We start from the raw sequence: 25,279 nt of genomic DNA, 5'->3' as shown, positions 1-25,279 counted from the left end.
CAATATTGCATTAGTGAGGGACAGTACACAGGATATGTATGAAGATATTGCTGAAGTCCCCTAACCAGCCGAGTTAGAAATTGCAATTCATGCATGTTGAGGGTAATCAGGCTGAATTTCCTCACTCTCCGAAAAGAAGGAAAGTTTCAGCCATTGTGTTAATTTTTCCATTAAAGTAAATGATTGCTAAATGCCAGAACACTTTTTTCCAGTGCCTATTAATTGACAGTGAAGTATTCTCGCTTAAATTGTACTTACCAATCAATGACACAAAATTCCATATTACAGGCCATACATCCTGCTGGGCAGAGTGTCGGGATGCTGATAAGCACCCAGCAAAACATCACTTTAAAATGCAGTAACTTTCTCATTTTATAGTTGGGGGAGGAGAAACAGTGACAATGCATAAAATTTACTTTTATTAATTTTTAACCCACTGCCAAAGCTCAATCATTTTAAAATTGTTAGGGTTCCTATTGTGGAAGCAGGAGACCATATTTAAATGTTTTTAAGTTAAATTACCTTCATCACAAACACTTGCATGTGTTCATATTATAATCAAAGTGGCATTTTCATAATTGTGTGTGTATAATTGAGTTTTTACTGTTTTTGTTTCACATCTTGCTTGCTTTACTTCCTCTTTTTCATTGATTCCTTCCTCCTCATTCTCAAATTTAAAGAGATATGAAAGATGGTGGCATGGCATTGTACAATAGAACCCAGATTTTGTACCTCACCACACCCTTTTGAGGCCACACTCTTTCCCAGAAAGAGCAAATTAGAAGTGGCGCTATCCCCAAGACTTATTTTCTGCACCTCATCTAATGCCTAGCGCAACAATAATATTGATTGGTGTCGATGAAATCGGAACTGCTGGAAATATAAGTTGCTTGCCTTTTCAACTGGTCAATAGTATGTAGCTATTAAGACCTCAAGGGAAAATGAAGTTTAAAAGCATTGTTGACTTCTCGTTACTGTCATAACATACTGCCCAAAAGACAAAGTAAATGTTTATTTTTAATGTGCCTAGTAAGAACTTTCTTCTCCTGCACCTGATTTCCATACAAGGTAACCTCTGCTGCCTGAAGTGTGCAATATTAATGCAAAGAAAAATCAAATGGTTAATGCAATGTTTGTGAGGTTGTATAATAAATGCATTCACTGCAGTAATTTACAGATGGTAATATTGTGTCATTTGTTACATATTCAGTGAGAGTACGCTATCTTAAGATGAAAATCTTAAATATAGTAGAAAATAACTTAGTGTTTCCACTTGTGGGGAATCCAAAATATAACAGTCAGTAATAAATCCAATAAGGAATTCAGGAGAAACTTCTTGACCCAGTGTGTGGTGAGAATGTGGAACTTGCTACCACAAGGAATAGTTGAGGTGAATAGTATAGATGCATTTAAGGGGAAGCTAGATAAGTGCATGAGAGAGACCGGTACGTCCTGGTAGAGTGGGAAGAGGCTCAAGTGGAGCATAAACACCAGCGCAGACCAGTTGGGCTGAAAATTCCACGAAATTTTAAAATCCATTTAACTGGACCTTTCCCACCAAGTCACATTGTTCCATACTTGTACACTGACCCCCTGTGGCACCAAGTATGAAGAACACAGACCAATTGCAATATTCAGGTTAAACATAATTATGTAAATGCCTGGTAACTCTCAAAGCCAATAGACAGGAGTTACAGTTTGGGATATAATGTGAAATTTAACATTATACAATCCTATTATAGCACCACCTATAGGTAGTGCAGGTAAATGTGTGCACTTCATCTAATTGAGATTGTTTGACTTGGGAAATGGAATGTGGTGACCCACCTATAGAAATATAAAAGTTGTTTGCAAATTGGCTTGAAGTTTAATTACCATGTTTCAAAATGGACACCAATTACTCAGCACCCTGTGGTGGAATTGCTATAAAACAGAGTCTGATCAACTCCCCGGTTCCGATGCTAACATTCTAAAGCAGTTCTAAATTGTTTTACTACTCCCTCCTCTCTGATTTCCATTCTTAAAATATTCCAGTACATTGATGCTTGTGTCAATGAAGCTTTCAAACCCTGGTGAGCCACATCGTCCTTCTCCCCTCGCTCAGCACAAGTGAAACCATCCAATTCAAGAAAGCCAAAAACTTGTAACGAAGACCAAGAGTGAGGGGTTTAATACCCAACTAGACGTACTGCTTAACCAGAGGTAAGTGCTATGGTCAGCCACAAGCTACTCTTCAGCACATTATCTCTTGCACTATACTATGAAATCTCAGGTATGGTTAGCTATTGTCAGAGCAATTTACATTTTTTGTTTTTTTGAAAATGTGGTCAATGAAAAATAGAATGTTGTAACAAAACAACCTTCCTGTGAAGTTATTTTCTTTGACATCTTCAACCATGTCTTATCTCTTCGCTCCCACTTTAAGCCAAAAACTCTGGCAACCTGATCTTGGGCCTCTGCTTGTGCTGGTGATTCACTAGCTGAAGGAAAATCAGTGAGAAGCCTGGGGCAGTTTGTCCTTTGATTAGCTTTTTCCTGTCCTACTCACTCTCACCTCTTAATTTCATTGGAAGAGCAGCGTCATAATATTGAGCAATTGGTATCTGCAGGTTTTTTAACTTTTTATTCCACCATTTTCTTCCCTGTGCCATCTGTCGTCTTTCCATTTAATTTCCATTTTGGAGCTTTTCACTCCCTTTTTTTCTACTCCATTTTTACTGCATGACAGAGAAATTATATACCATCTGGCACTTTTTAAAATCTCTTTCCAGCTTTTTGAAGACCTACAAACATAGGAAAAGACCATCTAGTAAGCCTGTCCACCACAGTTCTCTAGCTCTGTAACCTTTTCCAGCCCTACAACCCTCAAATCTCTGCTCTGCTCCAATTCTGGCATCTTGCGTATCCCCAATTTCCTTTACTTCACCACTGGGGGCCTTGCCTTAAGGGTCCTAAGCTTTGGAATTCCCTCCCTGAACCCCTCTACCTCTCCTATAAGTTGCTCCTTAAAATCTACTTTTACCAAGTTTTTGGTCACATGTCCTAATATCTGTGTGGCTTGGTGTCAAATGTTGTCTGATACTGCTCCTGTGAAGTGCCTTGGGACGTTTTACTACGTTAAAGGCGCTATATTGATGCAAGTTGTTGTTGAAGCATCATAATTAAACACTGCCCATGTGATCCCCTGGGAGAGGCAAAAAAAATTAAAAACCCAAGGGAAAAAATCTGGAAAATTCCTCTTACCCCCTGAGGTGATCAAAACTAGCCCAGGAGACCACATTGCTCCTGGGTATTTTACTTACCCTTTTATAAGATATGATCTAGCCTGTTAACTATTTCACCACTGTCAAATCACCCCAAAGCCCACCATCTCCAAAGTGAACAGACCCAGCTTTCCAAGGCCCTTTGATTAACTACGGTGTTTTAAACGGGAATCATTTTTATGACCCTCCTTTGAACCTTTTGCAAAGCTTCTATATCACTCGTCACGTGAAGGGACTAAAACTGGACGCGGTATTCTAAATGTGATCTAACCAAGGTCTTGTACAAGGACAAAATGGTGTGCTTTATTTTATATTGAATAGTCCTGTTAATAATGTCTAATAGCCAATTCGCTTTGGCTATGGCTTCCTGGAATTAGTTATGAACTTTTAGAGAAGTATGAACTATAATGCCAAGATCCTTTTCTCTCAAACAATTTCAATTCTGTCCCCTTGGTGTTGGTCCTGCCCACATGCATAACACTGCATTTATCTAGGTTAAGTACCATTTTCCTGGGTTTGGCCCATTTCCCCACTGCATCCAAATCTGCTTGCAGAAATTTGTTCTTGCCCACAGTCCTAACATTTGTGCAAATTTTTGTATCATTCACAAATTTGCGGACCATTCCCCCCAACACTTGTATCCAGGCTATTCATGAAGATAGTAAAAAGCAATGGCCCTAACACCAATCCTTGTGCGATGCCACTGGTAACCAGTCTCCAAGCAGATCCATAGCCATTAATAAAACTTTCTGCCTATGGCCAATTCTTAATCCATTGTTGCAACTTCCCAGTGATTCCAAAAGATTCTGCCTTGCGGTGTAACCTGTTGAGAGGTGCCTTAGCAAAGGCTTTCTGAAAACACAAGTGGACATGGGGTACCATCATCCACTAACCTAGTAACTCCTTCAAAAAATACTGGCAAATTAGCAAGGCACAATCTTTCTTTTCCAAAAGCTGTGTTGTGCCTTTTTTTATAAAACTAGGTGTTGAAGGGATTATGAGATGCTCTTGAAGTATTTCACCTACAACAGACGACAGACTAATGGGTCTGTTCAGGTTATTAATCTCATCTACTGCTTCTTTGTGATGCGAGTCAACATACCTGACTCAACTTTTATACCTGTTCTCTTGCTTTTTTGTTATGGTTAATGGAATTCTGGAATTTTACAGCACAAGGCGGCCATTCCGCCCATTGTCTGTACTGGCCCACTTAGTCCCAACATTAATGCAAAGGATTTACAATGACTATTAACTGAGTGGTTTGTTTTTCTTCATAGATTGTACACGCCTACTGTGTATTTCTAGCACAGTTTCTTTTACATTTTTACGCATGCACCGTTCTGATATCACCACCAGGCTGAAAACAACGTTGGAGATATTGTGGCCACACAAATGCCGTCGAGCTTGGGACAACAGACTAACGCAGTTATTTAATGGGATGTCCAAAGCCCAGCCTGTGGAACTTAGGGTTGCCAACTCTGGACGTAATCCTGGAAGTTTCATCGCATGATCTCCTGCTTCCAACTGCCACGCCCCACGCTCCTACCATTGGTCGCCCAACATATCCATCCTCATGGCGCACCGCCTTCCCATGGCCAATTGGAAAGCGAAAAGACTCTTCGTTTCCCGGTTGGATTACTCTTGACTGTCGGTCAAACAGCCTTTTTTCCCCATGTCCAATATTTGTATAACTAACAAACAAGTGTTAAAAGAAAATGAAAATACTTCTCTTAATGCCCCTATGATTTTTCTTCTGGGTTTGCTCACAGCAGTGTCCTGGAGATTAATCTTCAATTCCTGGAGACTCCAGGCCAATCCTGGAAGGTTAGCAACTCCAGTGGAACTAACTTGTGTCTCATTCTTTTTATCTGGCCTATAAAGCCATTGTAGCTTCCTGTGCACTTGTGGCCAATGCTAAGTGTTGCTTCTGCTCAACTGTAGCTCTTTAAATCTATCAGGAGAGGTGAGAGTGACTGTCCTTGACATCAAGGCAACATTTGACCGAGTGTGGCACCAACGAGCCCTAGTAAAATTGAAGTCAATGGGAATCGGGGGAAAACTCTCCAGTGGCTGTAGTCATACCTAGCACAAAGGAAGATGGTAGTGGTTGTTGGAGGCCAATCATCTCAGCCCCAGGGCATTGCTGCAGGAGTTCCTCACGGCAGTGACCTGTTCCCAACCATCTTCAGCTGCTTGACCAATGACCTTCCCTTCATAAGGTCAGAAATGGAGATGTTCACTGATGATTGCACAGTGTTCAGTTCCATTCGCAATCTCTCAGATAATGAAGCAGTCCGAGCCTGCATCCAGCAAGACCTGGACAACATCCAGGCTTGGGCTGATAAGCGGCAAGTAACATTCGCGCCAGACAAGTGCCAGGCAATGACCATCTCCAACAAGAGTGTGTCTAACCACCTCCCCTTGACATTCAACGGCATTACCATCGCCGAATCCCCCACCATCAACATCCTGGGGGTCACCATTGACCAGAAACTTAACTGGACTAGCCATATAAATACTGTGGCTGCAAGAGCAGGTCAGAGGCTGGGTATTCTGCGGCGAGTGACTCACCCTGCCTCCCCAAAGCCTTTCCACCATCCACAAGTCAGGAGTGTGATGGAATACTCTCCACTTGCCTGGATAAGTGCAGCTCCAACAACACTGAAGAAGCTCGATACCATCCAGGACAAAGCAGCCCGCTGGATTGGCACCCTATCCACCACCCTAAACATTCACTCTCTTCACCATTGGCGTACTGTGGCTGCAGTGTGTACCATCCACAAGATGCACTGCAGCAACTCCCAAACCCACGACCTCTACCACCTAGAAGGACCAGAGCAGCAGGCACATGGGAACAATACCACCTGCCCGTTTCCCTCCAAGTCACACACCATCCCGACTTGGAAATATATCGCTGTTCCTTCATCGTCGCTGGGTCAAAATCCTGGAACTCCATTCCTCACAGCACTGTGGGAGAACAGTCACCCCACGGACTGCAGCGGTTCAATAAGGCGGCTCATCACCACCTTCTCGAGGGCAATTAGGAATGGGCAATTAAATGCTGGCCTCGCCAGTGAAGCCCACATCCCATGAACGAATTTTTTTTTAAAATAGGCCTGGAGGATTTAAGAAAGCTGTTCCATGAGTGCTAGATTTAGACTAATGCAGTTGAGGAAACCGCTTTTACCTGCCCTCCCAAGTCCAGGAAGTTGAAGGAACTGAGGGTCAAGCTTTCAAGTGTTCCATCTTTGAGCGGCAGTGGTGCTGATGGCAGCAGAGGCAAAATGAGTAGTAATGGTGGGGCATAAGCAACACTGGGCCGGGCCAAGTCCAGTGGATAGATGGGTGGGGTGGGGAGCGTGTTTGACCAGACTGAAGTGAAAAACAAAAAGGTAAGTTAGATACAGACAACCAGCCAATGTTGGGAGAGGAGGTTTGAATTTTTGTGTATGGGGGTGGGGCAGAGTTTCCGGGTATGGGATTCTCAGATTTTGTTTACGAAAGCTGCATTTTTGTTGAATCATATGTGGCCTACTCACAAGTGTGCACATGTGCATCCAGGCCCCCGCTCCAAAAGGTTGGATAGCCCTGCACTGAAGAAATTGGTTCAGGACAGATGACCCAGTTGCTCCCTTTGAACCAATCCTACCATATTTTCTGAAATGCCATGAGGTGTAGGAAGGGAAGAAATTGACACATGCTAAAAATGGCTTTCCTCCTCTTTAGTTCCTCAGCCACAAGAAGATACACCTGTTCATAGAATCGTAGAATGGTTACACCATGGAAGATAGCCATTTGGCCCAACGAGCCCGTGCCGGCTCTTTGTAAGAGCAATCCAGTTAATGCCATTCCCCCGCTCTTTCCCCGTGGCCCTGCAAATGTTTTCCTTTCAAGTATTTATCCAATTCCTTTTTGAAAGCCACCATTGAATCTGCTTCCACCACCCTTTCAGGCAGCGCATTCCAAATCATAACTACTTGCTGCGTAAGAAAGTTTTACCTCATGTCGCCTTTTTGGTTCTTTTGCCAAACACCTTAAATTTGTGTCCCCTGGTTCTCGACCCTTCCGCCACTGGTAACAGTTTCTCTTTATTTACTTCATGTAAACCCATCGTGAATTCGAAAACTTCAATCAAATCTTCTCTCAACCTTTTCTGCTCCAAGGCGAACAACCCCTGCTTCTCCAGTCTATCCTCGTAACTGAAGTCCCTCATCCCTGGAATTTGTTGTTCTGTGAATTTAGGCTTCCTTGATCTTTTTTTGTAGCTAGTTACTGCCATCGTTCTGTTAAGTTAGCCATGCTATATGGTAACTTACGGAGGTGAAACGTTTCATTTCCACCTGGTGAAGCGGTCAAGAAATGACTCAAACCATGTTCTAATGTGACATTTTAATTTATTGTTGGCTGTAAATTATAATGTGAAAATGAGGACATTGGCTTTCTATGTATTAGTGGTAATTTTGTGCATGTTCGCTAAGAATGCCTACCTTTTTGGTTTTATTGGGCAAAGATATTACCTAATGTGGTGCTGAGTTGCACAAGTTGGGTCCCTGGCCTGTGATGTCTGATCTTCGCTGGACTTGGCAGTGGAGGTGCTATAAGTTGGCCTTAGTGCCCCATGCTTGCAGAAGGGAGAATCAACCAGGTTTCGCACTCGTAATTACTATCTAGCAACCTATATTGGATAGCGCCAGTGTGTGGGTGTCAGCTGAGGACAGGATTGGAGTTGGCTGTAAGATCACCTACCCCTCTCCACTCCCCCATCCCAATACTTTTTGTTTGTGCTGCCACATGAAGAATGCCCATTTGGGTGAAGCATTGGAGGTCAGCAGCATCAATGAAACTGTATCCATCATAAGTTACTGTCTTCTTTACATTCCTGCATCACAACAGTGACTACACTTCAAAAGTACTTCATTGGCTGTGAAGTGCTTTGGGACGTCCTGAGGTTGTGAAAGGTGCTATATAAATGCAAGTCTTTCTTTCAGAAGAAGGGAGAGGGAAAAGCACATGGGCATTACTGGCCCCAATTATCCTATAATTTTTACTTTTTTTGACCAGTTTGAACGTAATTGGTTTTTAGTGAACTTAATGAACTTAAGTGCTAAATGACTTTATTATTTTCAAAACTGACCTAATTTCCCAATTCATCCATGGAACCCCAGCTTTCAATACACTTTCTTCTTTTTGCTTTGCTGGAATATACTTGATTTGTACTCTTTCCGTCCATTGTTTAAATATTTCCCATTGTTGGACCTATGGCTCTATTTACCAACTTTTTACTTCCCTATAAAATTGCTTTTTTTTTAGCCAAGTAACTTTGTCCTTATTTGTTTTCCTACACTGTGCCTAGTCACATTTTCCCCAGTGTTCCTTTATCGTTAGGCTACCTACTTGTTTTGCTTCATTGGGCAGAACGACATTCAATGGTTCATTCTTCCTTTTGGGAGGTAGGGAACCTACTTAGTTAAATTCCCTGTTTATGCTTGGCGGGAGAGGTATATTATGGGACACAGCATTCAAATTTGCTGCCGGCTGTTTCAACGAGCCATTTTGGCTATACTTCCAGGCTGCTTGTGAAGTAGAAGACACAAAAATAGGCTGCTAACCCCTGATTGCCACTGTCTCACTATTACCACTTTACTATCCCAAGCAGAAGGTTGTCTCTAACTTACCTGCTTCATTGGCTCATCTCCGGTATAAACTAAGAAACTAAGTACGTACATGTTTGTACCCAAGCAGCTTGATGTTAATAGATGTCGGACTCCATGTGCCTTTGAATTGTCCTGAGTCTGGAGTTCTGACTCTTTCCCCTGCGTTTTGTTAACGAGGCTATTGTAGGAGTTGGATTTTCAGCAAATTTGATTCCTGTTTGCCACCGCAAGAGTAAATGAGGGATTACTTGACAAAATTATTCATAATTACCAAAATTAAACTCTCTCTCCCAAAGCACAATAGGAAGCTCATGGCGCGTACGTCATCAGAACATTCCCTGGGAATTTCCTCGGAGGTCCTCCCGATTAGCCGGCGTAACTTTGACGGAAACAACTGTTACACGTGTAAATATAGCTTCCGTCCAAGTTACAGCCCCCTCCAGAGAACCCCTGAGGAAATTCACCCCAATGTGTTTGAAAGGCCTAGACTTGGTAAACAACATAACATAGATGTTTGTGCGTTTAATCAAGGTAAATCCACTGTTTACTCAGAGATGCTACATCTTTACTTTCAATTATTTGTGACATTGCAAAGAAAACTGCAGTACCATCCCCACTGAAGTACTTTTTGTTCTATTTTCTCCCCTCCTCTCCTGAAGATACTGACACTCACTGCAGTACTCGACTTCAGATCCGAGAAAGAACTTGCATTTATACAGCGCCCTTCATGACCTCAGGATGTCCCAAAGTACTTTACAGCCAATGAAGTACTTTTGAAATGTAGTCACTGTTGTAATGTAGGAAACTCAGCATCCAATTTGCACACGGCAAGGTCCCACAAACATCAACGTGACAATGACCATATCATTTTTTTTAGTGATGTTGGTTGAGGGATAAATATTGCCCAAGACACAGGGGAAAACTCCCCTGCTCTTTGAAATAGTGCCGTGGGATCTATTATGTCCACCTGAGAGGGCAGACGGGGCCTCGGTTTAATGTCTCATCGGAAGGATTTCCCTTCGGTAAATCACGCAAGTAGCCCATTCTTCATGTGTGAAGGGTAGATAGGCCATTCTACTATGGGTGGCATCACAGCTGAGCATAATCCTCCCTGCCCCCATGGTCCAAACATGAACTTTCTAGCAGGGATCACCAGAGAACAATCAGAAGTGGGAACACTAGCTATTATTTCCCCTCTCTAGCCAGACCACAAAATGGCCCTACATCTACTGCCAGGGTGAGTGGCCATGCCTCCCTGGGACATTGCTACTTCACAAAAGCAAACCAGACAGAGATGCAAAATATGTTTTTTATAACCAAATGTACAAGCCTGAATTGAAGAAAAGTGACCAGAGTGTTGGAGCACTATAAATTACTTGTGTATATTCAGTTTAACAACTTGAAAGCTGGACCTCACTCTCTGATAGGCTAAGTCTCTATAATCTCTCATTCACAGCATGCCTTGTTTAGGGAAACAGGGAGGGGACACAACATAAGTGATAGGGTTGGCAGGAATCTCTTATCAGCTTTCAAGTTACCTACCCATCAGCACTGCACTCAGGAAAATACACTGTAAACAGGAAATCAGATGTTTCATCATCCCTGCGTACTGTGTACAATTTTTACTAAATCATGTATGCCACGTATATCTCCCATCCACAGCTTGAGAGCCCATCATTCAAAGCTGCTCAAAAATAATTCTACATCCACAGGCAGGAGATGTCTTTGAAACCACTCTGAATGACACGCTATGTCATTCATAAACAGTAGTTTAAGATACTATCAACCTCTCATAACCATAAATGGTTTGCTGTGAAATAGTATTTTTGTGTTGGTCATCACTTAGAGACAGAATGCCTTTTGATGGACCTGGAATTGCCATGTTCCAGATCCACTAGTGTCAATCACTTTTAATGTACTGCAGTTGTTTTTTATAAAGTTAACCCCTCTGCTCGCTGCCTTACATTGGCTCCCAGACCGGCAACGCCTCGAATTTAAAATTCTTATCCTTTGTGTTCAAATCCCTCCATGGCCTCACCCCTCCCTATCTCTCTAACCTTCTCCAGCCCTACAACCCTCCTAGATATCTGCTCTCTTCCAATTCTGGCCTCTTGCGCATCCCCAATTTCCATTGCCTCACCGTTGGCTGCCGTGCCATCGGCTGTCTAGGCCCTAAAGTTCTGGAATTCTCTCCCTAATCTCCGCCTCTGTACTTCTCTCCTTTAAGATGCTCCTTAAAACCTACCTCTTTGGTTACCTGTCTTAATAGAAGAATCATCATAGAAGTTTACGGCACAGAAGGAGGCCGTTCAGCCCATCGTGTCTGTGCTGGCTGAAAAAGAGCTATCCAGTCTAATCCCACTTTCCAGCTCTTGGTCTGTAGCCCTGTAGGTTACGGCACTTCAAGTGCACATCCAAGTACTTTTTAAATGCGATGAGGGTTTCTGCCTCCAACACCCTTTCAGGCAGTGAGTTTCAGACCCCCATTAGCCTCTGGGTGAAAAAGATTCTCCTCTGCTCCCCTCTAATCCTTCTACCAATTACTTTAAATCTATGCCCCCTGGTTATTGACCTCTCTGCTGAGGGAAATAGGTCAATCCTATCCACTCTATCTCGGTCCCTCATAATTGTATACATCTCAATCCCTCATAATTGTATACATCTCAATTAAATCTCCTCAGCCTCCGCTGTTCCAATGGAAACAACCCCAGTCTATCTAATCTTTCTTCATAGCTAAAATTCTCCAGTCCTGGCAACATCCTTGTAAATCTCCTCTGCACCCCCTCTAGTGCAATCACATCTTTCCTGTAATGTGGTGACTTGAATTGTACTCAAGCTTGTGGCCCAACTAGTGTTTTGTACAGTTCGAGCGTAGCCTCCCTGCTCTTATATTCTGTGTCTCGGCTAATAAAGGAAAGTATCCCGTATGCTTTCTTAATCACCTTATCTACCTGTCCTGCTACCTTCTGGGATCTGTGGACATGCACTCCAAGGTCCCTCTGTTTCTCTACACCTCTTAATACCCTTTATTGTGTATTCCCTTGCCTTGTTTGCCCTCTCCAAATACATTACCTCACACTTCTCCACACTGAATTCCATTTGCCACTTTTCGGCCCACCTGACCAGTCCATTGATATCTTGCTACAGTCTACAGCTTTCCTCCTCACTGTCAACCACACGGACAATTCTTTATCATCTGCAAATTTCTTAATCATGCCCCCTACATTTAAGTCTAAATCATTGATATATACCACAAAAAGCAAGGGACCTAGTACTGAGCCCTGCGGAACCCCACTGGAAAACAGCCTTCCAGTCACAAAAACACCCGTCGACCATTACCCTTTGCTTCCTGCCACTGAGCCAATTTTGGATCCAACTTGCCACTTTCCTTTGGATCCCATGGGCTTTTACTTTTATGACCAATCTGCCATGTGGGACCTTGTCAAAAGCCTTGCTGAAATCCATGTAGACTACATCAAATGTGCTACATTCATTGACCCTCCTTGTTCCCTCCTCAAAAAAATTCAATCAAGTTAGTCAGACACTAACTTCCCTTAACAAATCCATGCTGACTGCCCTTGATTAACCAGTGCCTTTCTAAATGACAATTAATACTGCCCCTCAGAATTGATTCCAATAATTTGCCCACCACTGAGGTTAGACTGACTGGCCTGTAATTACTTGGTCTATCCCTTTCTTCCTTTTTAAACAATGGTACAATGTCAGCAGTCCTCCAGTCGTCTGGCATTTGGGAGTCCCACCCTTTTTCTTTGTGGGAACATATTTGCTCTGAACCATCACTATTTCCTCCTTCAATGCCTCCCACTGTTCTGACACTGATTTACTTTCAAGTAATATCTCTTTATGTGGCTCGATGTCAAATTTTGTCTGATAACGCTCCTATGAAGCGTCTTGGGATGTTTTACTATGTTAAAGGCGCTATATAAATGCAAGTTGTTGTTGTAAAGTTCATATAAGTTTAATGGTTTATCTGGTGCAAGAGGCTTTTTACAGGAAAAATGGAGTGGAGAAAAGGCTTCGTTTCAATTTGTTTCTTTTCAAAAAGCTTCAAAAGACAAATTTAAAGTGTCAGACAAATCAAATAATTTGATTTAGTTGCGAACAGTTTTTCATTCCAATAGGTACATTTTGTGGGGAGCTAAAATTATGACTGATGAAGTGACAACAGAGAAATAAAAAAAACATGGACACGAGGAATAGATGCAATAATTTGCAGTGCAAGCTCATTATATAATGTATTGAAAATCTTGCATTTACACTCCTTCCTGTCAACTTTCTCTATTATAAATTCCTATGCCCACATTTATAATGGAAACTGCCTATGTAAACTCCTCATGCTGTAATTACACTCTCCTGCCTGTAGAAGCACTGGTGGGAGGATGTAAACATAGTGTAATTATACTGTAATTGAAGTATATGGCCACATTGGAGGTGAAATCATCATGACCAGATCGACCTTGTCATCTTCTCATTAAAGGCTTGCCAAAAAAACATTTTCACCACGGCAGTGTCCCTTTAGATAAGATTACAACAGTGTTTATCTGTGCTTAGCCAACTCCCAGCGTGGACGGACCCTCTTTTGGATTTGCCAGAATCCTTGTGGGCAATGTCATAGCTCCCTGGGCTTTGACCATTCCCTCTCATCCCCTCCCTGCTATCTATATACAGTATTAGCAATGGGAACGGTGTGAATCATAAAATTATATATTGATATTGTGTTAGCCCCAATACTTGAATAAATAAGATGATACTGAATAAACTAGAAATAAAATGATAATATATCGAAAAGGTGGCAGCCCTAATACTTCAATAAACTACAAGCATTAGTTAGTAATCCTTTCACCCTATTATAACGGCTACATGCAATAGTAGCAATTAATAAATGGAAATGACTGTTTCCAAAACCGAGAAGTCAGTGACGGTCACTTAACCCGAGACCCTACTTGCTGGTTATTTCTGTCTGAATAGAAATAGCTTTCTATATATACATTTTTTTAAAACGACTTTTTTTTAATCTATTAAAGCCACACTTATCAAAGGTAACCAGATGGGAGCAGGGAGCAGGCGGCACTGACAGGAAAAGACCCTGCCAGGAATATAAGGACAAGCGAGGCTCTTCTTGTTGAACTCATTGTGAGTGCACCGACCATGGGGACGGAACTGAGCGGGAGCGGGAGCGGGAACCGCAGCCACGCTGCCCGGGTCCTGGTCCTGGTCATGTGCACCGGTCTATCGTACACTGGCCTCCTGCAACTCCACGGTGAGTGATAACACTGCTCTTCAATTTTACTTTTCCCCCCAAAGAATTATCATCTACACGGACAGTGTGTGTGTGTGTGTGTGGCGGGGGGGATGAATTGGGTTTATGTGAGTAACTAAATAACTTTAAAATATATATGAACACACAAAAGTCATTTTATATATAAAAAAGTAATGTTGCACATTTAATTGCAGAAGTTCTCCCATCGTCATTTTGAAAGTAAGGTATCTGTTCTTAATGTTTAAAGTTTTTGCTCTACTATTTTTGGCATGAAGTTGTGTATATTTTGTGCTGTGTTGGGCTTTGCAGGTCTTTAAGTCAATGGGCCACAGTTCGTCTTTGCTGTATTTTAGATAGTTACCGTTCTGTTACTTGTGGGGTGGTATCTTGGCATGTCCTCACGCTAAGGTTTCATGGTCATGGGTGCTCCCTGTGAAATAATAGAAAATAACTGCTCTTCCGACCAACTGAGAGCATGTTTGTGTAGCCTATGATTTAGAGATACTCGTGTTTGATCAATTGAAATGAAGAAAAAAAACTTCAGATCATTCTGGAGGGGTAACACGAGTCAAGCTTTGCCAATAAGTTTACAAAAAAATGTAAATTATCTGTGCCTTTTAGCCTGCTCTCTTATATATAATATTCAAATAAAACTTTCAGGTACCTTACTTAGATGTGCCCCAAGAGTCATAGAATCATACAGCGCAGAAGGAGGCCATTCGGCCCATCATACCCGTATTGGCTTTTTGAAAGAGCTATCCAATTAGTCCTTTTCCCCACAATCCTGCAAATTTTTCCCCTTCAAGTATTTATCCAATTCACTTTTGAAAGTTACAGTTGAATCTGCTTCCACCGCCCTTTCAGGCAGTGCATTCCAGATCATCATAACTCGCAGTGTTTAAAAAGAATCTCCTGTCTCCTCTGGCTTTTTTGGCAATTATCTTAAATCTGTATTATCCTTTGGTTACCGACCCTCCTGACAGTGAAAAGAGTTTCTTGCTATCTACTCTACCAAAACCCCTCATAATTGTGAACACCTCTATCAACCTTCTCTACTATAAAGAGAAGGTTAATAGTTTTTGTAGTCTCTCTTCATTACTGAAGTCCCTCATCCCTGGTACCATTCTAGTAAATCTCCTTTGCACCCTCTTGAAGGCCTTGACATCCTTCCTGAAGTGTGGTGCCCAGAACTGGCCTGGGGGGTAGGGGAGGAGGGGGAAGAAGGGTCAAGTTCAATTTAGTGTTGTGACTTTTTTCTTCCCGTGCAGCAGCTGCAGCACCAGACATGAACCTGGATGTGTGCTCCACCTGTCACGTTAATGCTACATGTACAAGCAAAGACGATGGCTCCAAAGTCTGCACGTGTAACTATGGATTCATTGGAAATGGACGGAATTTTTGCGCTGGTAAGACAATTGGGAAAGTAATATTCAATACTTTTAAGGCTTATGCACGACAGAAAGCTTTTAGGCTGAAGCTAGACAAAGCGTTCTGTCTGTCAGGCGTTTAGTTTAATGTTACGATCTAGCAATGATAGATCTTAATAGTACAAAGCTGTGCTAACACCATGACAATATTACCTGATTAACAATCAATTTGTCAACATTTACGCAGCACAGATATGTTCAGTTATGGAAAGGTTCCTGCACGTGTGCAGATCTCTACTTACTGTCTAGTGGGAGATGGCTGTTTTGGCGGAAGGGTACTTTGCTATATGGTCGCCACACCACATTGTCTAACAATGGATTAATGCAGCGGGTTTGGATGACAATTGCGGAAACCAGAACACCGGTTAAGCCGCGTTCCATGGTCCTATTAACTTTATTTTGTTTTGGGTGTCAGCTGTGGTTCAGTGGGTAGCACTCGCGCCTCTGAGTCAGAAGGTTGTGGGTTCAAGTCCCACTCCAGAGTCTTGAGCACAAAATCTAGGCTGACGCTCCCAGTGCAGCACTGAGGGAGTGCTGCACTGTCGGAGGTGCCGTCTTTTGGATGAGATGTTAAACTGAGACCCCGTCTGCCCCCTCAGGTGGACGTAAAGGATCCCATGACACTATTTCAAAGATGAGCAGGGGAGTTCTGCCCAGTGTGCTGGCCAATATTTATCCCTCAACTAACAATGCTAAAGCAGATTATCTGGTCATTATCACCTTGCTGTTTGTGGGATCTTGCTGTGTGCAAATTGGCTGTTTCGTTTCCTACATTACAACAGTGACTACACTTCAAAAGTACTTAATTGGCTGTAAAGCACTTTGGGCCATCCTGAGGTTGTGAAAGGTGCTGTATAGATGCAAGTCTTTCTTGTCGTGTTACCAGTGCTGAACATTGCCATGTGAATGACTGCTGCATTTTAGATTAGATCACAGAATCAGTTCTACTTCATTTTTTGGGAGGGGGGTAGGGAAGAAATGATGGAAATTTGAAGTTAAGTTTATTATTCTGCTGACAAACTTTTTTGATGTTCGTTCTGTTAACCTACATTTAAAATGACCATAGAACCGTAGAAGTTTACAGCCATTTGCCCAATGTGTTTTTGCAGGTTGTTTGCTGGAGCAATCCAAAACTAATCCTGCCACCATGCTCTCTTCTATATCTTCCTTTGCTTTAGATATTTATTCTCGGGAATTTGCACAGGGGTTCTCCCAATCGACTGCTGTAATCCCCGCCTCCACCTGCACCGGAGTTTCCACTCTTTGTCGGCTGAAGTTACGACGGACCATTGCGAGAATCGGAGAAAATTCCCGTTTGTCTATTTTTCCTTTAAAAGTTGCAATCGTACCTGCTCTTTCCACTCTTTGAGGCCCAGTGCATGCAGGCAATCTGCTGCCAGGCCATTGCTGGCTCAACTCTGCATCCAACTAATAGGAGTTGCTAAGAACTGAAGGAAAGCAAGACATGCATTTTATAGCACCTTTCGTGACTTCAGGATGCCCAAAGCACTTTAGGGCCAATTAAGTACTTTTTGAAGTGTAGTCACTGTTGTAATGTAGGAAACGTGGCAGCCAATTCACATACAGCAAGTTCCCACAAACAGCAATGTGTTAACAACCACTCTGTTTTAATGATGTTGGTTGAGGGATAAATGTTGGCCAGGACACTGGGGAGAACTCCCCTACTCTACTTAGAATAGTGCCGTGGGATCTTTTATGTCCACCTGAGCGGGCAGAAGGGACCTCGATTTAACGTTCCATCCAAAAGACGGCACTTCTGACAGTGCGGTACTCCCTCAGTACTGCACTGGAGTGTCAGCCTAGATTATGTGCTCAGGTCTCTGGAGTGGGACTTGAACCCATGACCTTCTGACACAGAGGCGAGAGTGCTACCCACTGAACTACGGCCAACACCTGTGCAACCACTTTTTTTTCACCATATTCCCATTTGGTAAGTATATGACCATGTAATCTGCTCAGAGTTCTTAGTATCCCCTTTGTGTTTGTCAGCAAGCAATCAGGAAAATAGAAGAATAGAAAATCTATGGTTTGGCTCAATCCATATGCTGATGTAGTGCATGTTTTTCTATTATAATATGACAGATTAATGTATTATTTTTCATGTGTTCTTTTCAGATAAAGATGAATGCCAGATTGGGGCTGAAAAGATCTGTGGGAACTATACGACGTGTTACAACACATATGGCAACTATTACTGTACGTGCAATGAAGGATACAGACCATCCAACAAAAGGCAGTTGTTCACTCCTAATGACGGAACCCACTGCACAAGTAAATATGTTGATTATCAATCAGTTTCACTTTTGGGAATTTGTGCTTTGATTTCCAGGAAAGAAAAGCAAAGTCCATTGGGATGTTACTTGTCCATTGGAAAATTTGGATGACCAAAGTACCTTGTTAAACTTTTAGCCAATTTTGACAAATGTGGACTCAAATAGTTGTTAGTGATGCCCATACATTTTGGATGTGTGTGTCTCTTCCTGCGTATGAGCGTGGTGGATATTATATCTGGGGAGGATGCCTGTTGCACTGAATCAATCACTAGCCTTTCTTGAGAACGGAGCTCAAATTGATCCCAGGCTAGTGAGATTAAAGTCTCATGTCTTCAATGGTTGAAGGGGTCCCATATGAAATTAATTTGTGCAGTCTTAATACAATGAAATGAGTTTGTGCAGTGTCAATCCAGTTCCTAGTGAGCATGAGCCCACAGCATAAAACTACCATTAATTTGGCAGAAGCAAGTGAAGGATAGCTGGCACAGGAAATGGAAAGATATCATATTGTTATAGAAAGGGGTGCTGTTGGGAGGATAAAGTTGAAGTATAACAGAAATAACTTGCATTTATACAGTGCCTTTAACGTAGTAAAACTTCCCAAGGTGCTTCACAGCAGCCATTATCAAATTTGACACAGAGCCACATAGAGATATTAGGACAGGTACCTCAAAGAGGTAAGTTTTTAGGAGCGTCTTTTTTTCATTCGTTCCTGGGATGTGGGCGTCGCTGGCGAGGCCGGCATTTATTGCCCATCCCTAATTGCCCTCGAGAAGGTGGTGGTGAGCCGCCTTCTTGAACCGCTGCAGCCCGTGTGGTGACGGTTCTCCCACAGTGCTGTTAGGAAGGGAGTTCCAGGATTTTGACCCAGCGACGATGAAGGAACGGCGATATATTTCCAAGTCGGGATGGTGTGTGACTTGGGGTGGGGGGGGGGGGGGGGGAACGTGCAGGTGGTGTTGTTCCCATGTGCCTGCTGCTCTTGTCCTTCTAGGTGGTAGAGGTCGCGGGTTTGGAAGGTGCTGTCGAAGAAGCCTTGGCGAGTTGCTGCAGTGCATCCTGTGGATGGTACACACTGCAGCCACGGTGTGCCAGTGGTGAAGGGAGTGAATGTTTAGGGTGGTGGATGGGGTGCCAATCAAGTGGGCTGCTTTGTCCTGGATGGTGTCGAGCTTCTTGATTGCTGTTGGAGCTGCACTCATCCAAGCAAGTGGAGAGTAATCCATCACACTCCTGACTTGTGCCTTGTAGATGGTGGAAAGGCTTTGGGGAGTCAGGAGGTGAGTCACTCACCACAGAATACCCAGCCTCTGACCTGCTCTTCTCGCCACAGTATTTCTATGGCTGGTCCAGTTAAGTTTCTGGTCAATGGTGACCCCCAGGATGTTGATGGTGGGGGATTCGGCGATGGTAATGCCGTTGAATGTCAAGGGGAGGTGGTTCGACTCTCTCTTGTTGGAGATGGTCATTGCCTGGCACTTGTCTGTCGCGAATGTTACTTGCCACTTATCAGCCCAAGCCTGGATGTTGTCCAGGTCTTGCTGCATGTGGGCTCGGACTGCTTCGTTATCTGAGGGGTTGCGAATGGAACTGAACACTGTGCAATCATCAGCGAACATCCCCATTTCTGATGGAGGGAAGATCATTGATGAAGCAGCTGAAGATGGTTGGGCCGAGGACACTGCCTTGAGGAACTCCTGCAGCAATGTCCTGGGGCTGAGATGATTGGCCTCCAACAACCACTACCATCTTCCTTTGTGCTAGGTATGACTCCAGCCACTAGAGAGTTTTCCCCCTGATTCCCATTGACTTCAATTTTACTAGGGCTCCTTGGTGCCACACTCGGTCAAATGCTGCCTTGATGTCAAGGGCAGTCACTCTCACCTCATCTCTGGAATTTAGCTCTTTTGTCCATGTTTGGACCAAGGCTGTAATGAGGTCAGGAGCCGAGTGGTCCTGGCGGAACCCAAACTGAGCATCGGTGAGCAGGTTATTGGTGAGTAAGTGCCGCTTGATAGCACTGTCGACGACACCTTCCATCACTTTGCTGATGATCGAGAGTAGACTGATGGGGCGGTAATTGGCCGGATTGGATTTGTCGTGCTTTTTGTGGACAGGACATACCTGGGCAATTTTACACATTGTCGGGTAGATGCCAGTGTTGTAGCATATTCTGGAAAAAGCTTGGCTAGAGGCTTGGCTTGTTCTGGAGGAGGAGAGAGAGGTGGAGAAGCGAAGAGGCTTAGAAATGTTTACCATTTTGCTCTAATCAGCAGTGGAGTCGGTCAGTAATTTCCCTAGTGGTGGGCACCCATGATTGTATTACGTCAATTGAATTAGAGATATTGGCCTCGAAATACGTTGATGCGGCGCCCATTTTACAGGCATGAAATGGGCACCTAAGCATCCAATATGGCGGACGAGGTGCTGCCGTATTGGTGAAGGCTCCAGTATCGGCCCTTTACTAAGCAAATAGGGGACCTAACACCTGTTTGAGGCCCCCTTCCTGAAATTGGGCTGTCTAGAACGCAGCCAGCACCAGGGATAACCATGTCGACATGTGGCCGCCACCAAAAAGGTACATTTTTTTTTCAATTACTTAGCTGAATGCGGAGCCAGGAGGAGCAGATGACCAATGCTGGCCCCTGCTTGTGCCCCCCCCCCCCCCCCGCGATCGTGCGCCCCCCCATTCCACGATCGTGCGCCTCATGTCTCCGGCTTCTGCCGCAATGCCTATTTCAGGTCCGAAAGTGGGTCGAAATGCATTTGCACCCCATTGTATCACATGACTTTAATGATATGCAGCTTTATTTCATCATATCTTTCATGGAAATAATACATCCCATGTGTTATACATACAATCAAAAAAAAAATTCTAATCACTTGGGTTTGTGTCTCTCCCCAGCTATTGACTGTGGACCACCACCAGCTTTACTGAACACAGTGTGCAATCTAGCAGATAACACAACCTATGGAAGTACAGTTGTGTACCAGTGCCAGGTTGGCTATGTGCATGTAAGAGGAAACACCACATCAGTCTGCTCTGCCCAGGGACAGTGGGAAGGAGCAAACCTGGAATGTAAAGGTCGGTGCTCCAGAACGTTTCTAAACCTGAGTTAAACTAAGACTTACATGTTAATAATGTCCCAGGAGTGACTCTGCATTTGTGATTCCCTTTCACTTGTGTCAGACCCACATAACTCCAGCATGAATGTTTGTCAGTACCTGTGACAGATAGTGTGAGAGAAATCAAGATCTTCACATTGTGCAGATACGATTGAAATAATATCAAATAAAATCCGGTACTTTGACTTTCATTCCACACCTGTACAGTTCAGGTATCCTGTACTGGATTTGGCAGATGAGAAATTTGGACCTATCAAACTGAAATTGGGAGTACATCTGTTACGATGCTGGTGGGCAGAGTTAGTTGGATGTCCTACCCAGGTAAAGCTCATTGCTTCAAGCCTCTTTTGCGCTCATTACACCAAAGCAAAATGCTTGGGCTCCCAGTTGGCTACAAGTTAAGAAGAGTTTTCTAAAAGAGCTCAATCTGGATTCAGTTCGATATATGATCACATTTAAGTTTACAAGTGAACTATTTCCCTACATTACAACGGTGACCACACTTCAAAAAGTACTCGATTGGCTGCGAGTGCCTTGGGACGTTCTGAGATTGTGAAAGGTGCTATCTGAACCCAAGTTCGTTCTTTCTTTTACTTTCTTTCTCGTTTCTTCCTCCATCCATCCATCCATTCACATTTTAACGATCAGTAAGAGTTAACTGTTGCGTCAACACTTTTCACTGATTTAAAATAGTCACCAGCAGTCATAATTCAGTGAGCAATGGCCTATTTAGCGTTTGATTACCTTTTTTTAATTCATAAAACCTAAATGAGGGGCCGAAACCCAGCATGCAGGACACACCATGATTATCTAATCTTCTGTTTTACTCTCTTCATCCGTCATTCAGTAAAAAGGGGGTGTAGGGCGACCCCACAAAGGTGGGTAATAGATTTAAGATGCCCTAATTAAAGATGTGGTTACATACATAGAATTTACAACACAGAAATAGGCGACCCGTCCACTGGGGAGATCCGCACTGCCAGATTACCATCCGTGAAAGAAAGACTTGCATTTATATAACGTCCCAAAGTGCTTTACAGCCAATGAAGCACTTTTTGAAGTGTAGTCACTGTTGTTACGTAGGAAACATGGCAGCCAATTTGTGCACAGCAAGCTCCCAGAAACAGCAATGTGATGATGACCAGATAATCTGTTTTAGTGATGTTGATAGAGGGATAAATGTTGGCCAGGACACCGGGGAAAATTCCCCTGCTCTTATAGTATCATAGTAGGTACACCACATGAGGAGGCCATTCGGACCATCGTGCCTGTGCTGGCTTTTTGAAAGATATAGCCAATTAGTCCCATTCTCCTGCTCTTTCCCCATAGCCCTGTAAATTTTTTCCCTTCAATTATTTATCCAGTAGCCTTTTGAAAGTTACTCTTGAATCTGCTTCCACCACCCTTTCAGGCAATGCATTCCAGATCATTACAACTCGCTACGTAAAAAAATGTTTCCTCACGTCCCCTCTGGCTCCTTGGCCGACCACCTTAAATCTGTTCCTCTGGTTACCGACCCTTCTGCCACTGGAAACAGTTTCTCCTTATTTACTCCATCAAAACCCTTCATGATTTTAAACACAACTATCAAATCTCCCCTTAACCCCCTCTGTTCTAAGAAGAACAACCCCAGCTTCTCCAGTCTCCCCGCATAACTGAAGTCCCTCGTCCCTGGTACCATTCCAGTAAATTTCTTCTGCACCCTCCCTAAGGCCTTCACATCCTTCCTAAAGTGCAGTGCCCAGAATTGAACATAATACTCCAGTTGCGGCCTAACCAGTGTTTTATAAAAACACTTATTCAAAATAGTGCCATGGGATCTTTTAGGTCCACCTGCGGGGGCAGAGGGGGCCTCGGTTTAAGGTTTCATGCGAAAGAAGGCACCTCCAAGAATGCAGCACCGCCTCAGTACTGCACTGAAGTGTCAGGTTAGATTTTGTGCTCAAGTCTCTAGAGTGGGGCTTGAGCACGCAACCTTCTGGCTCAGGCAAGTGCTACCCACTGAGCCACAGCTGATGTATTTAGGACGTATTGTGAATGTTATAAACTTCAGTGCAAAGGTAGGACCAGAAACATAGCTTTTACTTTTAAATTTAACAGCAAAATAATCTGATCTCATGCGATTTGTCTCTCCTCAGCTATTGACTGTGGATCACCACCAGTTTTACTGAACACAGTGCGAGATGCAGCAGATAACACAACCTATGGAAGTACAGTTGTGTACCAGTGCCAGGTTGGCTATGTGCTTGTGAGAGGAAACACCACATCGGTCTGCTCTGCCCAAGGACAGTGGGAAGGAGCAAACCTGGAATGCGAAGGTCAGTGCTCCAGAATGTTTCTGAATGATATTCACACTAAAATAATAGGCAAATAATGTTGCAATGACTCCACATCTGTGATTTTTCTCTCATCTAATTTTTCTTCCACTTGAGTCAAACTCCTAAATAATCCCCACATTAATTCTTCATTGTATTTATGTGAGGGATATCTAATGTCAACAAGTGGGAAGATTGTGGGTTCAAGTCCCTCTGGGTTTTGAGTACGTAATCTAATGGAGTGCTGCATTGTTGGAGATGCCATCTTTCAGAAGAGACATTTAACTGAGGCCCTGTTCAGATGGACACGAAAAATGTCTGAACACTTTTCAAAGAAAAGTAGTGAGTTTCTCCCAGTGTCCAGGCCAAGATTTCTCCCTCAACCAAGGAAATTAACTGGACATTCATCTCATTGTTTTTTTGTAGATCTTGCTTTGTGCAGATTGGCTGCCACATTTGCCTACGTAGCAACAATAATGACTGCACTTCATAAGCAATATTGTTAGAGCATTCCGCTTCTGAGAGACATGATAAGACACATATAAATGGAATAACAATTGTGCAGTGCATAGACGGCACTGAACTATTTACCAGGGCTTTTTCCTTCCGTGATCGCCAGCCTGCAGTTTTCTACCTGTTCACTTTAATTAGCGTAAAATCACATCCTGGTGAATGCAGAAGCTAGAAATCCCATCTGCTGTCTATGGGATGCTGGTATCTCGGAAATTGAATACAAGGATCAGAACCAAATAGACATGTTGTGTGGAAAACTATTCACAAGGTAATAATGCAGAGCAGAGAGAGGAAGCCTAAAAGCAATGGGACTCTGATAGGAAGCTCATTTGTCATCAGTTGTGGAGTTTGTGCTGTTTTAATTTTGCAGCATAAAACAGCTACGTACAATCGAGGATTCATTAGGCTAATCATGCAAAACCAGGGCATTTGCATTAGTTCTTGTGCATTGAATTCCTTACTTAGGTTTAAATGTGATAAATGTGGTATGTCTGTGTGAAAGGGATATACAGTATTACTTTGTAAATTGGTTCCTGCATTTTGATGCAGAATCAGGAATTATTTATAGAAGTTCCGCTAATGGGTAATTTCTGATGTAAATGTGCTTCTGTTAATGTTTCATGTCAATAATAGTTGGCTGATAGGTGTGAAAACATCCGGGTGATATAATACAGAGAACGTAATTTCACCACTGCAGTCTGTCATGAGGTCATCTTCATAATGCAGTGTTTTAATATTATGAGACTCTATAACTTTGTTTATCAGTCACAAGACTTCCGTGTTTGGTTGAAGAGACCATATCCGCTCAAGAGACTCCAGCTTTGCATGCCCCATGAAGATTTTTTAAAAATTTGTTCTAGCGCTGTGGGCAGCACTGGCAAGGCAGTATTTATTGCCCATCCCTCGTTCCACTGTGGGCATTGAGTCATCCAAAACTCTGCTGCCCGTATCCTAACTTGCACCAAGTCCCATTCACCCATCACCCCCTGTGCTCACTGACCTACATTGGCTCCCGGTCCGGCAACACCTCGATTTTTAAAATTCTCACCCTTGCCTTCAAATTCCTCCATGGTCTCGCCCCTCCCTATCTCTGTAACCTCCTCCAGCCCGACAACCCTCCGAGATCTCTGCACTCCTCCAATTCTTGTCGCTTGTGCATCCCCGATTTTCATCGCTCCACCCTGGACAGCCGTGCCTTCAGCTGCCTCGGCCCTAAGCTCTGGAATTCCCTCCCTAGACCTCTCCGCCTCTTTACTTCTCTCCCCTCCTTGAAGACGCTCCTTAAAACCTACCTCTTTGACCAAGCTTTTGGTCACCTGTCCTAATATCTCCTTATGTGACTCAGTGTTTGATAACTCTCCTGTGAAGCGCCTTGTGACATTTTACTACGTTAAAGGCGCTATATA

General features: G+C 43.2%; 1 protein-coding gene across 6 annotated transcripts in view; it reads left to right on the top strand.

The window, feature by feature from the left end:
- The first annotated feature begins 14,028 nt into the window (after positions 1–14,028).
- The window catches only part of susd1 (sushi domain containing 1), an 84,447-nt gene continuing 73,196 nt past the window's right edge, over positions 14,029–25,279 (top strand). For 3 of the 6 annotated variants that reach the window (XM_067983585.1, XM_067983586.1, XM_067983582.1), the window contains exons 1-5: positions 14,029–14,198; positions 15,467–15,604; positions 17,762–17,917; positions 20,825–21,004; positions 23,184–23,363. In XM_067983585.1, coding sequence (XP_067839686.1) covers positions 14,087–14,198; positions 15,467–15,604; positions 17,762–17,917; positions 20,825–21,004; positions 23,184–23,363 — 766 coding nt within the window. In that variant the 5' untranslated portion in view covers positions 14,029–14,086. The remainder of the gene's footprint in view (positions 14,199–15,466; positions 15,605–17,761; positions 17,918–20,824; positions 21,005–23,183; positions 23,364–25,279) is intronic. The other 3 variants (XR_010962759.1, XM_067983584.1, XM_067983583.1) reach the window with 2 other exon arrangements.

This window comes from Heptranchias perlo, chromosome 4, assembly GCF_035084215.1.
Source record: "Heptranchias perlo isolate sHepPer1 chromosome 4, sHepPer1.hap1, whole genome shotgun sequence".
In the NCBI taxonomy this organism is placed as follows: domain Eukaryota; kingdom Metazoa; phylum Chordata; class Chondrichthyes; order Hexanchiformes; family Hexanchidae; genus Heptranchias; species Heptranchias perlo.
The sequence above is the reverse complement of the archived record's forward strand: the minus strand, read 5'-3'. Positions and strand labels throughout refer to the sequence as shown.